This window comes from Oncorhynchus nerka, linkage group LG23 (genome assembly GCF_034236695.1).
Source record: "Oncorhynchus nerka isolate Pitt River linkage group LG23, Oner_Uvic_2.0, whole genome shotgun sequence".
NCBI classification, from domain to species: Eukaryota; Metazoa; Chordata; class Actinopteri; order Salmoniformes; family Salmonidae; genus Oncorhynchus; species Oncorhynchus nerka.
The window spans coordinates 3,555,132-3,576,108 of NC_088418.1; the positions used below are offsets into that span (position 1 = coordinate 3,555,132).

The 20,977-nt window shown below is 48.5% G+C and overlaps 1 protein-coding gene across 1 annotated transcript in view; it reads left to right on the forward strand.

Moving 5' to 3' along the window:
• Positions 1 to 13,323, forward strand: part of LOC115127395 (striatin-like) — a 77,662-nt gene extending 64,339 nt beyond the window's left edge. The window contains exons 10-17 of the mRNA XM_065008443.1: positions 3,377 to 3,513; positions 7,807 to 7,982; positions 8,241 to 8,410; positions 9,346 to 9,584; positions 10,772 to 10,838; positions 10,944 to 11,045; positions 11,301 to 11,387; positions 11,972 to 13,323. Of these exons, the coding sequence (XP_064864515.1) occupies positions 3,377 to 3,513; positions 7,807 to 7,982; positions 8,241 to 8,410; positions 9,346 to 9,584; positions 10,772 to 10,838; positions 10,944 to 11,045; positions 11,301 to 11,387; positions 11,972 to 12,141 (1,148 nt within the window). The 3' untranslated portion in view covers positions 12,142 to 13,323. The remainder of the gene's footprint in view (positions 1 to 3,376; positions 3,514 to 7,806; positions 7,983 to 8,240; positions 8,411 to 9,345; positions 9,585 to 10,771; positions 10,839 to 10,943; positions 11,046 to 11,300; positions 11,388 to 11,971) is intronic.
• The last annotated feature ends 7,654 nt before the right edge of the window (positions 13,324 to 20,977 follow it).

Below are 20,977 nucleotides of genomic sequence, written 5' to 3' on the forward strand. Positions count from 1 at the left end.
CTCTCTCTCTCTCTGTCCCCGGTGTCTCTCTCTCTCTCTCTCTGTCCCCGGTGTCTCTCTCTCTCTCTCTGTCCCCGGTCTCTCTCTCTGTCCCCGGTCTCTCTCTCTCTCTCTCTGTCCCCGGTGTCTCTCTCTCTCTCTCTGTCCCCGGTGTCTCTCTCTCTCTCTCTCTCTCTCTCTCTGTCCCCGGTGTCTCTCTCTCTCTCTCTCTGTCCCCGGTGTCTCTCTCTCTCTCTCTCTGTCCCCGGTGTCTCTCTCTCTCTCTCTGTCTCTGTCTCTCTCTCTCTCTCTGTCCCCGGTCTCTCTCTCTCTCTCTCTCTGTCCCCGGTGTGTCTCTCTCTCTCTCTGTCCCCGGTGTGTGTCTCTCTCTCTCTCTGTCCCCGGTGTGTCTCTCTCTCTCTCTCTGTCCCGGTGTCTCTCTCTCTCTCTCTCTCCCCGGTGTCTCTCTCTCTGTCCCCGGTGTCTCTCTCTCTCTCTCTCTCTCTGTCCTCGGTCTCTCTCTCTCTCTCTCTCTGTCCCGGTGTCTCTCTCTCTCTGTCCCCGGTGTCTCTCTCTCTCTCTCTCTCTGTCCCGGTCTCTCTCTCTCTCTCTCTCTCTCTCTCTGTCCCCGGTGTCTCTCTCTCTCTCTCTCTCTCCCCTGTCTCTCTCTCTCTCTCTCTCTCTGTCCCCGGTGTCTCTCTCTCTCTCTCTCTCTCTGTCTCTCTGTCCCTCTGTCTCTCTCTCTCTCTCTCTCTGTCCCCTGTCCCCGGTGTCTCTCTCTCTCTCTCTCTCTGTCCCCGGTGTCTCTCTCTCTCTCTGTCCCGGTGTCTCTCTCTCTCTCTCTCTGTCCCCGGTGTCTCTCTCTCTCTCTCTCTCTCCCCGGTGTCTCTCTCTCTCTGTCCCCGGTGTCTCTCTCTCTCTCTCTCTGTCCCCGGTGTCTCTCTCTCTCTCTCTGTCCCCGGTGTCTCTCTCTCTCTCTGTCCCCGGTGTCTCTCTCTCTCTCTCTGTCTCTCTCTGTGTCTCTCTCTCTCTCTCTCTCTCTCCCGGTGTCTCTCTCTCTCTCTCTCTCTCTCTCTGTCCCCGGTGTCTCTCTCTCTCTCTCTCTCTCTGTCCCCGGTGTCTCTCTCTCTCTCTCTCTCTGTCCCCGGTGTCTCTCTCTCTCTCTCTCTGTCCCGGTGTCTCTCTCTGTCCCCTCTCTCTCTCTGTCCCCGGTGTCTCTCTCTCTCTCTGTCCCCGGTGTCTCTCTCTCTCTCTGTCCCCGGTGTCTCTCTCTGTCCTCGGTGTCTCTCTCTCTGTCCCCGGTGTCTCTCTCTCTCTCTCTCTGTCCCCGGTGTCTCTCTCTCTCTCTGTCCCGGTGTCTCTCTCTCTCTCTGTCCCGGTGTCTCTCTCTCTCTGTCCCGGTGTCTCTCTCTCTCTCTGTCCCGGTGTCTCTCTCTCTCTCTCTCTCTGTCCCCGGTGTCTCTCTCTCTCTGTCCCCGGTGTCTCTCTCTCTCTCTGTCCCGGTGTCTCTCTCTCTCTCTCTGTCCCCGGTGTCTCTCTCTCTGTCCCCGGTGTCTCTCTCTCTGTCCCCGGTGTCTCTCTCTCTGTCCCCGGTGTCTCTCTCTCTGTCCCCGGTGTCTCTCTCTCTCTCTCTCTGTCCCCGGTCTCTCTCTCTCTCTCTCTGTCCCCGGTCTCTCTCTCTCTCTCTCTGTCCCCGTGTCTCTCTCTCTCTCTCTCTGTCCCCGGTGTCTCTCTCTCTCTCTCTGTCCCCGGTGTCTCTCTCTCTCTCTGTCCCCGGTGTCTCTCTCTCTCTCTCTGTCCCCGGTGTCTCTCTCTCTCTCTCTGTCCCCGGTGTCTCTCTCTCTCTCTGTCCCCGGTGTCTCTCTCTCTCTCTGTCCCCGGTGTCTCTCTCTCTCTCTCTCTCTGTCCCCGGTGTCTCTCTCTCTCTCTCTGTCCCCGTGTCTCTCTCTCTCTCTCTCTGTCCCCGGTGTCTCTCTCTCTCTCTCTCCCCGGTGTCTCTCTCTCTCTCTCTCTGTCCCCGGTGTCTCTCTCTCTCTCTCTCTCTGTCCCCGGTGTCTCTCTCTCTCTCTGTCCCGGTGTCTCTCTCTCTCTCTCTGTCCCCGGTGTCTCTCTCTCTCTCTCTGTCCCCGGTGTCTCTCTCTCTCTCTCTGTCCCCGGTGTCTCTCTCTCTCTCTCTGTCCCCGGTGTCTCTCTCTCTCTCTCTGTCCCCGGTGTCTCTCTCTCTCTCTCTGTCCCCGGTGTCTCTCTCTCTCTCTGTCCCCGGTGTCTCTCTCTCTCTCTGTCCCCGGTGTCTCTCTCTCTCTCTGTCCCCGGTGTCTCTCTCTCTCTCTCTGTCCCCGGTGTCTCTCTCTCTCTCTGTCTCCCCGGTGTCTCTCTCTCTCTCTCTGTCCCCGGTGTCTCTCTCTCTCTCTCTGTCCCCGGTGTCTCTCTCTCTCTCTCTGTCCCCGGTGTCTCTCTCTCTCTCTGTCCCGGTGTCTCTCTCTCTCTGTCCCCGGTGTCTCTCTCTCTCTCTCTCCCCGGTGTGTCTCTCTCTCTCTCTCTGTCCCCGTGTGTCTCTCTCTCTCTCTCTCTGTCCCGGTGTGTCTCTCTCTCTCTGTCCCCGGTGTCTCTCTCTCTCTCTCTCTCTGTCCCCGGTGTCTCTCTCTCTCTCTGTCCCGGTGTCTCTCTCTCTCTGTCCCCGGTCTCTCTCTCTCTCTCTCTGTCCCCGGTGTCTCTCTCTCTCTCTCTCTCTCTCTGTCCCCGGTGTCTCTCTCTCTCTCTCTCTCTCTGTCCCCGGTGTCTCTCTCTCTCTCTCTCTGTCCCCGGTGTCTCTCTCTCTCTCTCTCTGTCCCCGGTGTCTCTCTCTCTCTCTCTCTGTCCCCGGTGTCTCTCTCTCTCTCTCTCTCTGTCCCCGGTGTCTCTCTCTCTCTCTCTGTCCCCGGTGTCTCTCTCTCTCTCTGTCCCCGGTGTCTCTCTCTCTCTCTGTCCCCGGTCTCTCTCTCTCTCTGTGTCCCCGGTGTATCTCTCTCTGTGTCCCCGGTGTCTCTCTCGCTCTCTGTGTCCCCGGTGTCTCTCTCTCTCTCTGTCTTCTCAGTTGTAGGATTTCCTTCCTGCTTATTCCTCTCTGATTCAGGGATTTCTGTGGGGGGAAACGGGGAATCCTCTAGCTGGGATTTCTGTGGGGGGGAAACGGGGAATCCTCTAGCTGGGATTAATGTGGGGGGGAAACGGGGAATCCTCTAGCTGGGATTTCTGTGGGGGGAATCCTCTAGCTGGGATTTCTGAGAGAACCCCTCCCCCCCAGGAAACTGTTTTTGGGATTGTTTTCAGAGGTTGGCATTTGCCCTTTGTTCTGTCTGTAATATTGTCAGTGTGTCATGGCTTCCTTCCAGGTAGTTACTGTGTGTTTCTCTTCCAGTGGAGGTGCTGACCTTCCCTCCTTCCTCAGGAACGTCCTTCATAATGGGTCCTGATGAGAACATGGAGGCTGAACTGGGACTTGGGGAGCTGGCTGGTCTTACCGTCGCCAACGAGGCTGATAGCTTGGCGTACGACGTAAGTGGCACCTCTTGAGTAGCCTTTGTTACTAGAATACGATCACGACTTTCATTCCTAGAACTCTTAAGGATAACCGACACAATGGCTACCGTCCTGTAGCACTCACATCTGAAGGTACATGACTCGATTTACTATGATGGGGGATTATAGGATGGGTTTTCAGTACTCCAATGGACCGTGAAGGACATCACATTACAAACCATCCCCCTCGTGCGCTTAAAGACGTGATGAATTTTATTCATATATTGGAACTAGTGGATATATGGAGGCTTAAATATCAAGCTAGTTGTCTTGACTACTTTCTCATTTCTCGCTGGCACCAAATGTCTGATTGGGGACTAAATGCGGCTCGTCCCGTAAAATAATTGGGATACACATTCCTTGTACAGATTTTCCCCCCCGAGGACATTGGGGACTTTAGTACCAGGACAGAAGAATTTAGAACGGACTTTTTCAGATATAACATTGGGGACTTTAGTACCAGGACAGAAGAATTTAGAACGGACTTTTTCAGATATAACATTGGGGACTTTAGTACCAGGACAGAAGAATTTAGAACGGACTTTTTCAGATATAACATTGGGGACTTTAGTACCAGGACAGAAGAATTTAGAACGGACTTTTTCAGATATAACATTGGGGACTTTAGTACCAGGACAGAAGAATTTAGAACGGACTTTTTCAGATATAACATTGGGGACTTTAGTACCAGGACAGAAGAATTTAGAACGGACTTTTTCAGATATAACATTAGGTACAGCACATCTCCTTAATGTATGGGACACTTTTAAACGTGCCTTCAGAGGCCCTGCAATTCAGTACTCATCTATAAAACAACTATTATTTAGGTCAGAAGAGCTCATATTAACAAAGGAAAATGGAAAGACTAACAGAACAGTTAGATGGCAATAAAAACTGTACCGTAAAGGCACAGAATAAGTTAGAGGAAAAACAACAAGAAATGGAGGAACTTAAGAAAGGTCCAGTGTAATAGATTATAAAAAATAAAGCGAATCTGGATGGAATATGGGGAGAAATGCACAAAATTATTTTCTAATCTTCAGCATAGAAATGCTACCCAAAAGAATTTACTGCAACTCGTTACAAATTTATTTTATATATTTTTTTATTTTATTTAACTAGGCAAGTCAGTTAAGAATATATTCTTATTTTCAATGACGGCCTGGGAACTGGTCTAGGAACAGTGGGGTTAACTGCCTTGTTCAGGGGCAGAACGACAGATTTGTACCTTGTCAGCTCGGGGGTTTGAACTCGCAACCTAAAGTATTCAGACCCCTTCATTATGTTAAGTTACAGCCTTATTCTAAAATTGATTCAGTACATTTTCCTCATCAATCAGAGATCAATACCTGATAATGACACAGTGAAAACAGGTTTTTAGAAATGTTTGTAAATTTATACAATTAAAACGGATACCTTTATTTACATAAGTATTCAGGCCTTTTGCTATGAGTCTCGAAATTGAGCTCAGGTGCATCCTGTTTCCATTGATCATCCTTGAGATGTTTCTACAACTTGATTGGAGTCCACCTGTGGTAAATTCAATTGATTGGACAAGATTTGGAAAGGCACACACCTGTCTACATAAAGGTCCTACAGTTGACAGCATGTCAGAGCAAAAACCAAGTCATGAGGTTGAAGGAATTGTCCGTAGAGCTCAGAGACAGGATTGTGTCGAGGCACAGATCTGGGTGAAAGGAACAAAACATTACTGCAGCATTAAAGGTCCCCAAGAACACAGTGGCCTCCGTCATTCTGCAGCATTGAAGGTCCCCAAGAACACAGTGGCCTCCGTCATTCTGCAGCATTGAAGGTCCCCAAGAACACAGTGGCCTCCGTCATTCTGCAGCATTGAAGGTCCCCAAGAACACAGTGGCCTCCGTCATTCTGCAGTATTGAAGGTCCCCAAGAACACAGTGGCCTCCATCATTCTGCAGTATTGAAGGTCCCCAAGAACACAGTGGCCTCCATCATTCTGCAGTATTGAAGGTCCCTAAGAACACAGTGGCCTCCATCATTCTGAAATGGAAGAAGTTTGGCACCACCAAGACTCTTCCTAGAGCTGGCCGCCCGTCCAAACTGAGCAATCGGGGAGAAAGGCCTCGGGGAGGTAACCAAGAACCTTACCTGACAGAGCTCCAGAGTTCCTCTGTTGAGATGGGAGAACCTTCCAGAAGAACAACCATCTCTCACACAGTCAAGACAACACAGGAGTGGCTTCGGGACAAATCTCTGAATGTCCTTGAGAGGCCCAGCCAGAGCCCAGACTTGAACCTGAACTCTGATCTCTGGAGAGACCTGAAAACAGCTGTGCAGCGACGCTCCCCATCCAACCTGACAGAACTTGAGAGGATCTGCAGAGAAGAATGGGAGGAAAAACTCCCCAAATACAGGTGTGCCAAGCTCGCTGCCAAAGGTGCTCCAACAAAGTACTGAGCAAAGTAATCATGTAAATGTAATATTAAATGTAATGTTTTTTTTAATACATTTGTTAAAATTTCTTAAGCTTTTTTTGCTTTGTCATTTTGGGGTATCGTGTTTAGCTTGATCGGGATGTTAAAACAATATGCATTTTGTTAATGTATTGTCTTTTGAAAGGCTGGTAATGGCACACGTCAACTCCATCATCCCAGACACCCTAGACCATTCGAGTTTGCATACTTCCCTTACCCACCTAAATAAGAGGAAAATATATGTGAGTATGCTGTTCATTGACTACAGCTCAGCGTTCAACACCATAGTGCCCTCAAAACTCATCACTAAGCTAAGGACCCTGGGACGAAACACCTCCCTCTGCAACTGGATCCTGACTTCCTGACGGACCGCCCCCCCAGGTGGTGAGGGCAGGCAACAACACATCCCCGCCACACTGACCCTCAACATGGGTGTGTGCTAATTCCCATCCTGTACTCCCCGTTCACCCACGACTGCGTTCACCCTCATCAGGTTTGCTCACAAAACGGCGGTGGTAGACGGCCTACAGGGAAGGAGGTCAGTGACCTGGCAGTGTGGTGCCAGATCAACAACCTCTCCTTCAACGTCAGTCAGACCAAGGAGCTGATCGTGGACTACAGGAAACGGAAGGGCGAGCCACGCCCCCATAGTAGCGCAGTGGGTCGAGAGCTTCCTCTGTGTCCACATCATTCAGGACTTAAAATGGTCCACTCGGTCGTGAAGAAGGCACCTCTTCCCCCTCCAGGAGGTTGAAAAGAATCCTCAGTTCCAAAACATCAAACCCATCTTGATTGGCTGCATCACCGCTTGGTACAGCAGCTGCACTGCCCTCGATTGGGTGGTGGGTCACTGGGCACGAGCCTCCTGCCGTCCAGGCCCTGTATATCAGGCGGTGTGAAAGGAAGGCCGGACTCCAGCCATCTCTGCTTCCTCTGAATATGGACATTACTGATGTCTCAGTATGGACATTACTGATGTCTCAGTATGGACATTACTGATGTCTGAATATGGACATTACTGATGTCTCAGTATGGACATTACTGATGTCTCAGTATGGACATTACTGATGTCTCAGTATGGACATTACTGATGTCTCAGTATTGACATTACTGATGTCTGTGTTGACATTACTGATGTCTCAGTGTTGACATTACTGATGTCTGAGTATCGACATTACTGATGTCTGAGTATTGACATTACTGATGTCTGAGTATCGACATTACTGATGTCTGAGTATCGACATTACTGATGTCTGAGTATCGACAATACTGATGTCTGAGTATCGACATTACTGATGTCTGAGTATCGACATTACTGATGTCTGAGTATCGACATTACTGATGTCTGAGTATCGACATTACTGATGTCTGAGTATTGACATTACTGATGTCTGAGTATCGACATTACTGATGTCTGAGTATCGACATTACTGATGTCTGAGTATCGACATTACTGATGTCTGAGTATTGACATTACTGATGTCTGAGTATTGACATTACTGATGTCTGAGTATTGACATTACTGATGTCTGAGTATTGACATTACTGATGTCTGAGTATTGACATTACTGATGTACATTACTGATGTCTGAGTTTTGACATTACTGATGTCTCAGTATTGACATTACTGATGTCTGAGTATTGACATTACTGATGTCTGAGTATTGACATTACTGATGTCTGTCCACTCAATACCTTCCTCAACTACAGCACTTGGGAATAATGCACACTAAATATGTTAACAAGAGATGAAAATGATTGCTGTTGACTTCCACACTTTATCTACCCATAATCCACGGCGCCCCCCCCCCCTCAGATGTCCAACAACAAGGATGCCCTGAGGAGGACGTGGAACCCTAAGTTGACCCTGCGGAGCCACTTTGACGGGGTCCGAGGTCTGGCCTTCCACCCCATAGAACCGGTTCTGGTCACCGCCTCAGAGGACCACACGCTGAAGATGTGGAACCTGCAGAAGACTGCCCCCGCCAAGAAGTAAGACTGACCTATAACTCGGTGTCTACTTCACTAAAGTAGAGACTTAGACTAGAGACATTCCTTTCACCAGGTTTGGAGTCCAATTGGGGAGAATTTGAATTTCAATTTACTTCCTGAATGTAATAAATCAAATTGAAATGGACTGTAAACCTGGTGAGAGCAATGTCTTGCTCAAAAATGTATTTGACCTTTTCATACAGTCCAGATTGTCTACAAAGTTTACAGGTCACCATTTGTCTCGGTCTTCATCTCCAGGAATGCCTCTGTAGATGTGGAACCCATGTACACGTTCAGGGCCCACCAGGGTCCAGTGCTGTGTGTTGTGATGAGCAGTACAGGAGAGCAGTGTTTCAGTGGAGGGCTGGACGGCACCATTCAGAGCTGGAACACACCGAACCCTAACCTAGACCCATACGATTCATACGGTAAGAACAGAGGGCTGGCTGCCTGCATCTCTCTCTCTCTCTCTCTCTCTGGGCTCCCCTGTCTCTCTCTCTGGGCTCCCCTGTCTCTCTCTCTCTGGGCTCCCCTGTCTCTCTCTCTCTCTGGGCTCCCCTGTCTCTCTCTCTCTGGGCTCCCCTGTCTCTCTCTCTCTGGGCTCCCCTGTCTCTCTCTCTCTGGGCTCCCCTGTCTCTCTCTCTCTGGGCTCCCCTGTCTCTCTCTCTGGGCTCCCCTCTCTCTCTCTGGGCTCCCCTGTCTCTCTCTCTCTGGGCTCCCTCTCTCTCTGGGCCCCCTGTCTCTCTCTCTCTCTCTGGGCTCCCCTGTCTCTCTCTCTCTGGGCTCCCCTCTCTCTCTCTCTCTGGGCTCCCCTGTCTCTCTCTCTCTCTCTCTCTCTCTGGGCTCCCCTGTCTCTCTCTCTCTCTCTCTCTCTCTCTGGGCTCCCCTCTCTCTCTCTCTCTCTGGGCTCCCCTGTCTCTCTCTCTCTCTGTGCTCCCCTGTCTCTCTCTCTCTCTCCCTGTCTCTCTCTCTCTCTGGGCTCCCCTGTCTCTCTCTCTCTCTGGGCTCCCCTGTCTCTCTCTCTCTCTCTCTCTCTGGGCTCCTCTCTCTCTCTCTCTCTCTGGGCTCCCCTCTCTCTCTCTCTCTGGGCTCCCCTCTCTCTCTCTCTCTGGGCTCCCCTCTCTCTCTCTCTCTGGGCTCCCCTCTCTCTCTCTCTCTGGGCTCCCCTGTCTCTCTCAAAGGGACATCATGTCCCTTTGTTATGTGGAGAAACACTGAGGACAGGGAAGAATAATCATCTACTTCTCAGCATAGCATCTTTGATTCATTCTCTTTGAATAAACCTGATTTTCTTTTGGGGGTCTGTGTTATTGAAGAGTAACATCAACTGCTAATACTTTCTCTCTCTCAACATGTGTAATAGAGCCGTCTGTCCTGCGTGGGGCGCTGTGCGGTCATACTGACTCGGTGTGGGGTCTGGTGTACAGTGGTGTTCATCGGAGACTCCTGTCTTGCTCTGGAGACGGCACCGTCAAACTGTGGGACGCCTCCGATACCAAGCCTGCCCTGGTCACCTTCCAAAATAAAGGTACACACAGACAGGCTCTGGGACGCCTCCAACACCAACCCAGCACACTGTCATTTTCCCCCTGTTCATTTTCTGTATTTTGGAATTCATATTAATCTCTTGGAACTACCCATCCCGGATCCGGGAGAATTGTCATCAACAGAGGTTTCTAGATAAGAGTCCCTTCCTGTTTGGATTTTTCTCAGGCTTTCACCTGCAATATCAGTTCTGTTATACTCGCAGACAATATGTTTACAGTTTTGGAAACTGTAGAGTGTTTCCTATCCTAAGCTGTTAATTACATGTTCTAGCATCTGGTCCTGACAAATAGGCCGTTTTACTTTGGGAGCGTTATTTTTCCCAAAAGTGAAAATAGTGCCCCTTAGTTTCAAGAGGTTAACATGGCCTTTGCACTTCATGAATTGTGTTTGTGTGTTCATGATATAAAACTTCTGTGGTGAAATCGACTGATATGGTTGAGTGACTTTTTTAAACGGAATAGTCATGTGATGAGTAAAAGGTTGACCAGAACTACTGGTGTTTTAACCCAGAGAATGGGTTGACCAGCTTCAACTACTGGTGTTCTTAACCCAGAGAATGGCGTCACGTTTGTCTTGCCTTCAACATGGAGACACAGCAACTAGTGCTCAGCCTGGGAGTCGCTGCAGAGACTGGTGGACCTGCTCTGAGCAGGAAGAGTGGGAGGGATGGTCGGATTGGCCTGTTCAACATGGTGACATCTAGTGTTCAGCCTGGAGTCTGCTGCAGAGACTTGGCCTGTTCAACAGGGGTGGGAGGGAGACACAGCAACATGGGTGCTCAGCCTGGAGTCTGCTGCAGAGACTGGTAGGTCTGGAGGGGGAGGGAGGGAGGGGGAGGGAGGAGGGAAGGGGGAGGGAGGGAAGGGAGGGAGGGGGAGGGATGGGAGGATGGGGAGGGAGGAGGAGGGAGGGATGGAGGGAGGGAGGGATGGGGAGGGGGAGGAGGAGGGGAGCAGGAAGAGGGGTGGGAGGGATGGTCGGATTGGCCTGTTCAACATGGAGACACAGCAACTAGTGCTCAGCCTGGAGTCTGCTGCAGAGACTGGTAGGTCTAGAGGGGGGAGGGAGGGAAGGAAGGGTGGGAGGGAGGGATGGAAGGGGAGGGAGGGAGGGAGAGAGCTGGGAGGGTAGGGGAGGTCTGCTGGAGGGAGGGGGAGGGAGGGAGGGGGAGGGAGGGATGGAGGGAGGGGGAAGGGGAATGGGGAGGGAGGGAGGGGAGGGGGAGGGAGGGGTGGGAGGGATGGGTCGGCCTGTTCAACATGGAGACACAGCAACTAGTGCTCAGCCTGGAGTCTGCTGCAGAGACTGGTAGGTCTGGAGGGAGGGAGGGAGGGAGGGAGGGAGCAGGAAGAGGGGTGGGAGGGATGGTCAGATTGGCCTGTTCAACAAGGAAGCAATCTCTCCTGTCTCCAGGTACCCGCTGTCAGATCAACAAGGTGCTGAGTCACCCCACCCTCCCCATCACCATCACCGCTGAAGAGGACAGACACATCAAGTTCTTCGACAACAACACAGGTTACACAACCATTTTGCTGGTCTACATACAAACGTGTCCTCCACACAGAACTAAGTAGGATCTCAGTGGTCCTCCATCAGTCCTCTGGCAGTCGTCCAGTTTTTACTCCTCTTGATCCAGTTTGGTTTAACACAGCAGTTTGTTTTTAAAAGTAGAGTGAGTACACTTAAACTGATGCATTCACAGAAAGCAGAAACATATATATATATATATATATATAAAATTAACAAATGTTGTCAATTTGAACTCTTCAGGAAAGCTGATCCACTCAATGGTGGCCCACCTGGATGCTGTTACCAGTCTAGCTGTCGACCCCAATGGTCTCTATCTGATGTCTGGCAGTAAGTAGCGAACAACTCTCAAAAACGATTTCTAACATTCTTAGCTAGATATATTTTATTACTGTGTGCAATGGTAGGAGAGTCCCTTATGAGCATATGACAGACCTTATGAAACAGTAGGGGGCCTAGAGCTGAGCCCTGGGGGACACCAGAGCTGTATATTTTAAAGAACAGGAGAGGGCCTAGAGCTGATCCCTGGGGGACACCAGAGCTGTATACTTTATTAAACAGGAGAGGGCCTAGAGCTGAGCCCTGGGGACACCAGAGCTGTATATTTTAAACAGGAGAGGGCCTAGAGCTGAGCCCTGGGGGACACCAGAGCTGTATACTTTATTAAACAGGAGAGGGCCTAGAGCTGAGCCCTGGGGGACACCAGAGCTGTATATTTTATTAAACAGTTGGGGGCCTAGAGCTGAGCCCTGGGGGACACCAGAGCGGTATACTTTATTAAACAGGAGAGGGCCTAGAGCTGAGCCCTGGGGGACACCAGAGCTGTATACTTTATTAAACAGGAGAGGGCCTAGAACTTTATGTTAACTGCCTTGTCGCCCAACTACTGTTCACCTTCCTCTCCCCTCCCTCAGGTCATGACTGTTCTATTCGTCTGTGGAACCTGGAGACTAAGACGTGTATCCAGGAGTTTACAGCTCACAGGAAGAAGAATGATGAGTCTATCCATGACGTGGCCTTCCACCCCTCTAAGGCCTACATCGCCTCCGCCGGGGCAGACGCTCTTGCCAAGGTGTTTGTATGACGAGGACCAATCAGCCCACCGACACGGCCTCCCAGCACCAGGGATCAATAGAGACACAGGAGGGGCGGGACCTTAAGAAACGAGCGTGTGAGGTTCCACGCAGACTTCCCCTCATATCACCTCTCACACTACTGGTTCCCTGTTTTGACTGGTGGATGATGCAGCCAATAGCCACTTCTAAGCCCCAGGCTAGGCCCGCCTCCAGAGGGATAGGGCCAGGGCTGTGGTTGGCTCAGAGGTCTGTTAGGGGAACTGCGATTGGGCACACGGCTTCCTCATCCCTGTGCAATCCAGGCAGGCCCTTGGGTATGACCGGCCACAAAGACCCTCTTTCTCGAATCCGGGGCCAATGAACACCCACACAGACTGATACTATTGTCTTCAGACTAACCTTATGGTCTGTCTTCCCTTCACAGCTAGCGAGGGCGTTGAAGACAGACAGGTGTTTTATAGTGTAGACTCACTAGAGAGGTGGAGCACCATGCCCTACCCCCTCCTCATGTCGTCATGCCCATTAACCAGAACCCCAAGCCCCCCCCATTTCCCCAATCTCTAGGCCCAGACTTCTCCCTTCAGATCAGGCCGTCTGCTCCCTGGTCCCTCCTTCTCCTCCAAGTCACTTTCAGTGTTGTGTTGGAGATGCTGGCTGGCTGTCTTAAATGGAAGCATCTCACTTTTCCTGACTCTGTCTCCCCGGGCTGACTCTGTCTCCCCGGGCTGACTCTGTCTCCCCGGGCTGACTCTGTCTCCCCGGGCTGACTCTGTCTCCCCGGGCTGACCCTGTCTCCCCGGGCTGACCCTGTCTCCCCGGGCTGACCCTGTCTCCCCGGGCTGACCCTGTCTCCCCGGGCTGACCCTGTCTCCCCGGGCTGACCCTGTCTCCCCGGGCTGACCCTGTCTCCCCGGGCTGACCCTGTCTCCCCGGGCTGACCCACCCACCAGCCAGCCAGTTTCTCTCTCTGCTTTCCTTTTAAAAATACTTATTAAAAAATGTGCCTTTTGCTTTAAAAAAAAAAAAGTCTTGAAACAAAAGTTATTTTACAGAGCATGTGTTTTTGCAGGGGGGCAGACAGCGTTGATAGGGAAAGGTTGTCACGATGGTGTCCATTTTAACAAAAAATATTGGATGTAGAATTACAAATACGTATAATAAACTAAATATATATTAAGTCTTAAAACTGACTGTGAGTTTGAGTGCTCTTTTTTTTTTATATATATAAAAAGCATGGGTGAAAAGAAGCCTTGTCCCCAGATCAGTTTGTCCTGTCTTGCCATTGACCATATGAGAGTTGAAAAGAAAAGCACTAACAGGTCTGGGACCAGGGTAGAAGGGAATCCGCCAAACAGACGATCAAGTTAATATTTCCTATTTGTTCGAAGAATTCCTTGTTATGAAACTGTACTACAACAACAACAACAACAACTTAAACCATCTGGTTCTACAATAGGAGTTTTAAGTATGTTGGTCCATCTTTACAATGCCGGACACTGAGTTTGGCCTGCAGTGTGCTCAGTGGACACTGAGTTTGGCCTGCAGTGTGCTCAGTGGACACTGAGTTTGGCCTGCAGTGTGCTCAGTGGACACTGAGTTTGGCCTGCAGTGTGCTCCGTGGACACTGAGTTTGGCCTGCAGTGTGCTCCGTGGACACTGAGTTTGGCCTGCAGTGTGTTTCCGTCAGTGGACACTGAGTTTGGCCTGCAGTGTGCTCAGTGGACACTGAGAGTTTGGCCTGCAGTGTGCTCAGTGGACACTGAGTTTGGCCTGCAGTGTGCTCAGTGGACACTGAGTTTGGCCTGCAGTGTGCTCCGTGGACACTGAGTTTGGCCTGCAGTGTGCTCAGTGGACACTGAGTTTGGCCTGCAGTGTGCTCAGTGGACACTGCGTTTGGCCTGCAGTGTGCTCAGTGGACACTGAGTTTGGCCTGCAATGTGCTCAGTGGACACTGCGTTTGGCCTGCAGTTTGCTCATTGGACACTGAGTTTGGCCTGCAGTGTGCTCATTGGACACTGAGTTTGGCCTGCAGTGTGCTCATTGGACACTGCGTTTGGCCTGCAGTGTGCCCAGTGGACACTGAGTTTGGCCTGCAGTGTGCCCAGTGGACACTGAGTGTGAAACGTCTCCGAGTAGGGAAGCATCCCAAATGGCACCCTATTCCCTATATAGTGCACTCATTTTAGGGTCCATAGGTTCCTGGTCTAAACTAGTGCACTATATAGGGAATAGGGTGCCATTTTGGATGCCATCCCCGAGAGCTGTAGTACAATACAATATGTTATGTTCATACAAAAAGCAACCAATTTTTTTGTTCCACAAATCCATCAAAAATATCCATGTAACTGATGAGCTATTTTCTCAGACCGTAACGGTCACTGGTTTGTATATGAAACTCTGTTCTCATTAAAACGGCTGTAAAATATTTTGTTTCTGTCCATGATTTTGAGAGAGAGATTTCACAACCTGTGAATTGAGAGAGCCGGAGGAGAGGAGAGGATGTTTTGTTTCTGTCCATGATTTTGAGAGAGAGATTTCACAACCTGTGAATTGAGAGAGCCGGAGGAGGGGAGAGGATGTTTTGATTCTGTCTGATTTTTACAACATTTTCGTTATAGAGAAATGTAATGATTTTTCTTCCTGTCTCTAGTTCCTGTCTCTAGTTCCTGTCTCTAGTTCCTGTCTCTAGTTCCTGTCACTAGTTCCTGTCTCTAGTTCCTGTCTCTAGTTCCTGTCTCTAGTTCCTGTCTCTAGTTCCTGTCTCTAGTTCCTGTCTCTAGTTCCTGTCTCTAGTTCCTGTCTCTAGTTCCTGTCACTAGTTCCTGTCACTAGTTCCTGTCTCTAGTTCCTGTCTCTAGTTAGTTCTGTCTCTAGTTCCTGTCTCTAGTTCCTGTCTCTAGTTCTAGTTCCTGTCTCTAGTTCCTGTCTCTAGTTCCTGTCACTAGTTCCTGTCTCTAGTTCCTGTCTCTAGTTCCTGTCTCTAGTTCCTGTCTCTAGTTCCTGTCACTAGTTCCTGTCTCTAGTTCCTGTCTCTAGTTCCTGTCTCTAGTTCCTGTCTCTAGTTCCTGTCTCTAGTTCCTGTCTCTAGTTCCTGTCACTAGTTCCTGTCACTAGTTCCTGTCTCTAGTTCCTGTTTGGAGGATGTTCTTGTTCCCTCATGATTGGGGCTCCAATCATGGAGTCACTACAGACACCCTGGTTCAGAATCCAGGCTGTATCACAACCCGGCCGTGAGTGGGAGTCCCATAGGGCGAAGCACAAACCCGTCCGGGTTTGGCCCGGTGTAGGCCGTCACTGTAAATAAGAATTTGTTCTTAACTGACTTGCGTAGTTTAAAAAAAAAATAATAATAATAATGATTCCCAGAATCTTCCAACTGTGTTAACTTAGGAATTTTGCAGTTTTTTTCTCTTAGTTGTGTGTGTTGTAGGTAATGTTTGGTATAGAACAGGAAGGATGGTATAGAGACAGCTGTCCAGTCCCATGACAAAACTGATACGCTACTAGAATCTAATATAGCTGCACACAAATATATACAGATTTTAAGTTTTCGCATGCGATTACTCTGGTAAACAAGTACCTCTCTTCTGTCACTGAATAATATCACAACAAGACTCTTTTTTTTTTTTTTGATTTATTATAATTTTATTAAAAATGGCATTTAAAATATTGATCAAATATGTATTGGAAAATGACAAGGCTGTTTAATATTCATATGTACAAAACAGGATAAAAAATTAAAGACAATAGGGAGATTATATAAATACTCAGAACAAACCAATATCAGCCATGTGAACAAGAAGGAAGCACATTATATTGGAAGAATAGAGGGAGGAGAACTGGGCTTGTGTTCATTAGTCACCCAATGGATGAAAAAGGACTGAAACAGGGAGGGACTACTTGAATCTGTCCAATAAGAAAACTCATTTTCATTTTTTCCCTTGTTAAATGTTTTTGCACTAAATGAATACGACCCTGGTTTAGTTTGTGAAACACTGTTAAGGTTAAAGGTTAAAAGTATTAGTTTGATCTATTTATAGGTTCAGTATCAGAGCTGGTAGAAAACTACAACTTCCTCTTCAAGCGTTTCTTTCATTTGACCATGTGTTCATTTGACCATGTGTTCATTTGACCATGTGTTCATTTGACCATGTGTTCATTTGAGGTAAATAAAGAGTGAACTGTTCATATGTTTTGATTAAAAGACAGTTAGGAGCCAGTTAGAGTTCCCAAGTAAGACATGTTTTCTAATTTGAAAAGGAGAAAAGCTGCAAAAGATGTTACCTGCAGGTTTAAACCTGTGCTAGTTAGCCGCTAACATGCTAAATCAGAAGTATGGGTCCTGCAGGTTTAAACCTGTGCTAGTTAGCCGCTAACATGCTAAATCAGAAGTATGGGGCCTGCAGGTTTAAACCTGTGCTAGTTAGCCGCTAACATGCTAAATCAGAAGTATGGGTCCTGCAGGTTTAAACCTGTGCTAGTTAGCCGCTAACATGCTAAATCAGAAGTATGGGTCCTGCAGGTTTAAACCTGTGCTAGTTAGCCGCTAACATGCTAAATCAGAAGTATGGGTCCTTCAGGTTTAAACCTGTGCTAGTTAGCCGCTAACATGCTAAATCAGAAGTATGGGTCCTTCAGGTTTAAACCTGTGCTTGTTAGCTGCTAACATGCTAAATCAGAAGTATGGGTCCTGCAGGTTTAAACCTGTGCTTGTTAGCTGCTAACATGCTAAATCAGAAGTATGGCCCCTTCAGGTTTATACCTGCACTTGTTAGCCGCTAACATGCTAAGTCAGAAGTATGGGTCTTTAAGGTTAAAACCTGTCCTTGTTAGCTGCTAACATGCTAAATCATAAGTATGGCCCCTTCAGTTTTTGTGGATTGAGTGTTATATGGCTTTCACTTCCAAAGTTATCAGTCAGCATGTATCAATAACATCCAATCATGACTACAAAACCCAAAGAAAGAACACCAACATGAATTGTTAATCTTGGCACAACATTGTTTTTTGTTTTGTTTTTTTAACTTGCACAATGTCCTTAAAATCAAATCTCTCCTCTATAAAAGACCACACAGTATAAACACACATGGTCAAATTCTAATGAGAAGACCATAATGTGGCGTCATTCCCATAATGTGGTCTGATGACTGTCGGTCCTCTTCAAAGATAATTGTCTGCAGTCTTATCCCTTTCAATCTACTGTAAAGCACCATATTGTATTTCTGCACTGTGTTATTAGGCCTTAAGAGGGAGTGCTAAGCACCATGTCCCCATAAGGCTATGTTTCTCTATAAGCACCATGTCCCCATAAGGCCATGTCTCTCTATAAGCACCATGTCCCCATAAGGCCATGTCCCCATAAGGCTATGTATCTCTATAAGCACCATGTCCCCATAAGGCCATATCCCCAAAAGGCTATGTCTCTCTATAAGCACCATGTCCCCATAAGGCTATGTCTCTCTATAAGCACCATGTCCCCATAAGGCTATGTTTCTATATAAGCACCATGTCCCCAAAAGGCTATGTCTCTCTATAAGCACCATGTCCCAGTAAGGCTATGTCTCTATAAGCACCATGTCCCCATAAGGCTATGTTTCTCTATAAGCACCATGTCCCCATAAGGCTATGTCTCTCTCTAAGCACCATGTCCCCATAAGGCCATGTCCCCATAAGGCTATGTCCCCATAAGCACCATGTCCCATGTAAGGCTATAAGCACCATGTATGTTTCTCTATAAGCACCATGTCCCCATAAGGCTATGTCTCTCTATAAGCACCATGTCCCCATAAGGCCATGTCTCTCTATAAGCACCATGTCCCCATAAGGCCATGTCCCCATACGGCTATGTCCCCATAAGGCTATGTCTCTCTGTAAGCACCATGTCCCCATAAGGCCATGTCTCTCTCTAAGCGCCATGTCCCTATGCGGCCATGTCCCCATAAGGCTATGTCCCCATAAGGCTATGTCTCTATAAGCACCATGTCCCCATAAGGCTATGTCTCTATAAGCACCATGTCCCCATAAGGCTATGTTTCTCTATAAGCACCATGTCCCCATAAGGCTATGTTTCTCTATATGCACCATGTCCCCATAAGGCCATGTCCCCATAAGGCTATGTCTCTCTATAAGCACCATGTCCCCATAAGGCTATGTCTCTCTGTAAGCATCATGTCCCCATAAGGCTATGTCTCTCTCTAAGCACCATGTCCCCATAAGGCCATGTACCCATAAGGGTATGTCTCTCTATAAGCACCATGTCCCCATAAGGCTATGTCTCTATAAGCACCATGTCCCCATAAGGCTATGTCTCTATGAGCACCATGTCCCCATAAGGCTATGTCTCTCTATAAGCACCATGTCCCCATAAGCCATGTCCCCATGTTCTCTATAAGCACCATGTCCCCATAAGGCTATGTCTCTCTATAAGCACCATGTCCCCATAAGGCTATGTCTCTCTATAAGCACCATGTCCCCATAAGGCTATGTCTCTCTATAAGCACCATGTCCCCATAAGGCTATGTCTCTCTATAAGCACCATGTCCCCATAAGGCTATGTCTCCATAAGGCCATGTCCCCATAAGGCTATGTTTCTCTATAAGCACCATGTCCCCATAAGGCTATGTTTCTCTATAAGCACCATGTCCCCATAAGGCCATGTCCCCATAAGGCTATGTTTCTCTATAAGCACCATGTCCCCATAAGGCCATGTCCCCATAAGGCTATGTTTCTCTATAAGCACCATGTCCCCATAAGGCTATGTCTCTCTATAAGCACCATGTCCCCATAAGGCTATGTCTCTCTATAAGCACCATGTCCCCATAAGGCTATGTCTCTCTATAAGCACCATGTCCCCATAAGGCTATGTTTCTCTATAAGCACCATGTCCCCATAAGGCCATGTCCCCATAAGGCTATGTCTCTATAAGCACCATGTCCCCATAAGGCTATGTCTCTATAAGCACCATGTCCCCATAAGGCTATGTCTCTATGAGCACCATGTCCCCATAAGGCTATGTCTCTCTCTAAGCACCATGTCCCCATAAGGCCATGTACCCATAAGGATATGTCCCCATAAGGCTGTGTCTCTCTATAAGCACCATGTCCCCATAAGGCTATGTCTCTCTGTAAGCACCATGTCCCCATAAGGCCATGTCCCCATAAGGCTATGTCTCTCTATAAGCACCATGTCCCCATAAGCACCATGTCCCCATAAGGCTATGTCTCTCTATAAGCACCATGTCCCCATAAGGCTATGTCTCCCCGTAAGGCCATGTCCCCATAAGGCCATGTCCCCATAAGGCTATGTTTCTCTATAAGCACCATGTCCCCATAAGGCTATGTCTCTATAAGCACCATGTCCCCATAAGGCCATGTCCCCATAAGGCTATGTTTCTCTATAAGCACCATGTCCCCATAAGGCCATGTCCCCATAAGGCTATGTTTCTCTATAAGCACCATGTCCCCATAAGGCTATGTCTCTCTGTAAGCACCATGTCCCCATAAGGCTATGTCTCTCTATAAGCACCATGTCCCCATAAGGCTATGTCTCTCTATAAGCACCATGTCCCCATAAGGCTATGTTTCTCTATAAGCACCATGTCCCCATAAGGCTATGTCTCCCCGTAAGGCTATGTCTCCCCGTAAGGCCATGTCCCCATAAGGCCATGTCCCCATAAGGCTATGTCTCTCTATAAGCACCATGTCCCCATAAGGCTATGTCTCTCTATAAGCACCATGTCCCCATAAGGCTATGTCTCTATAAGCACCATGTCCCCATAAGGCCATGTCCCCATAAGGCTATGTTTCTCTATAAGCACCATGTCCCCATAAGGCTATGTCTCTCTATAAGCACCATGTCCCCATAAGGCTATGTCTCCCCGTAAGGCCATGTCCCCATAAGGCCATGTCCCCATAAGGCTATGTTTCTCTATAAGCACCATGTCCCCATAAGGCTATGTCTCTATAAGCACCATGTCCCCATAAGGCCATGTCCCCATAAGGCTATATTTCTCTATAAGCACCATGTCCCCATAAGGCCATGTCCCCATAAGGCTATGTCTCTCTGTAAGCACCATGTCCCCATAAGGCTATGTCTCTCTATAAGCACCATGTCCCCATAAGGCTATGTCTCTCTATAAGCACCATGTCCCCATAAGGCTATGTTTCTCTATAAGCACCATGTCCCCATAAGGCTATGTTTCTCCACCATCCCCATCCCCATAAGGCTATGTCTCCCCATGTCCCCATAAGGCCATGTCCCCATAAAGGCCATGTCCCCATAAGGCTATGTCTCTCTATAAGCACCATGTCCCCATAAGGCTATGTCTCTCTATAAGCACCATGTCCCCATAAGGCTATGTCTCTCTATAATGTCCCCATAAGGCCATGTCCCCATAAGGCTATGTTTCTCTATAAGCACCATGTCCCCATAAGGCTATGTTTCTCTATAAGCACCATGTCCCCATAAGGCTATGTCTCTCTATAAGCACCATGTCCCCATAAGGCTATGTCTCTCTATAAGCACCATGTCCCCATAAGGCTATGTTTCTCTATAAGCACCATGTCCCCATAAGGCTATGTTTCTCTATAAGCACCATGTCCCCATAAGGCTATGTCTCTCTATAAGCACCATGTCCCCATAAGGCTATGTTTCTCTATAAGCACCATGTCCCCATAAGGCTATGTCTCTCTAAGCACCATGTCCCCATAAGGCTATGTCTCTCTCTAAGCACCATGTCCCCATAAGGCCATGTCCCCATAAGGCTATGTCTCTCGGTAAGCATCATGTCCCAATAAGGCTATGTTTCTCTATAAGCACCATGTCCCCATAAGGCTATGTCTCTAT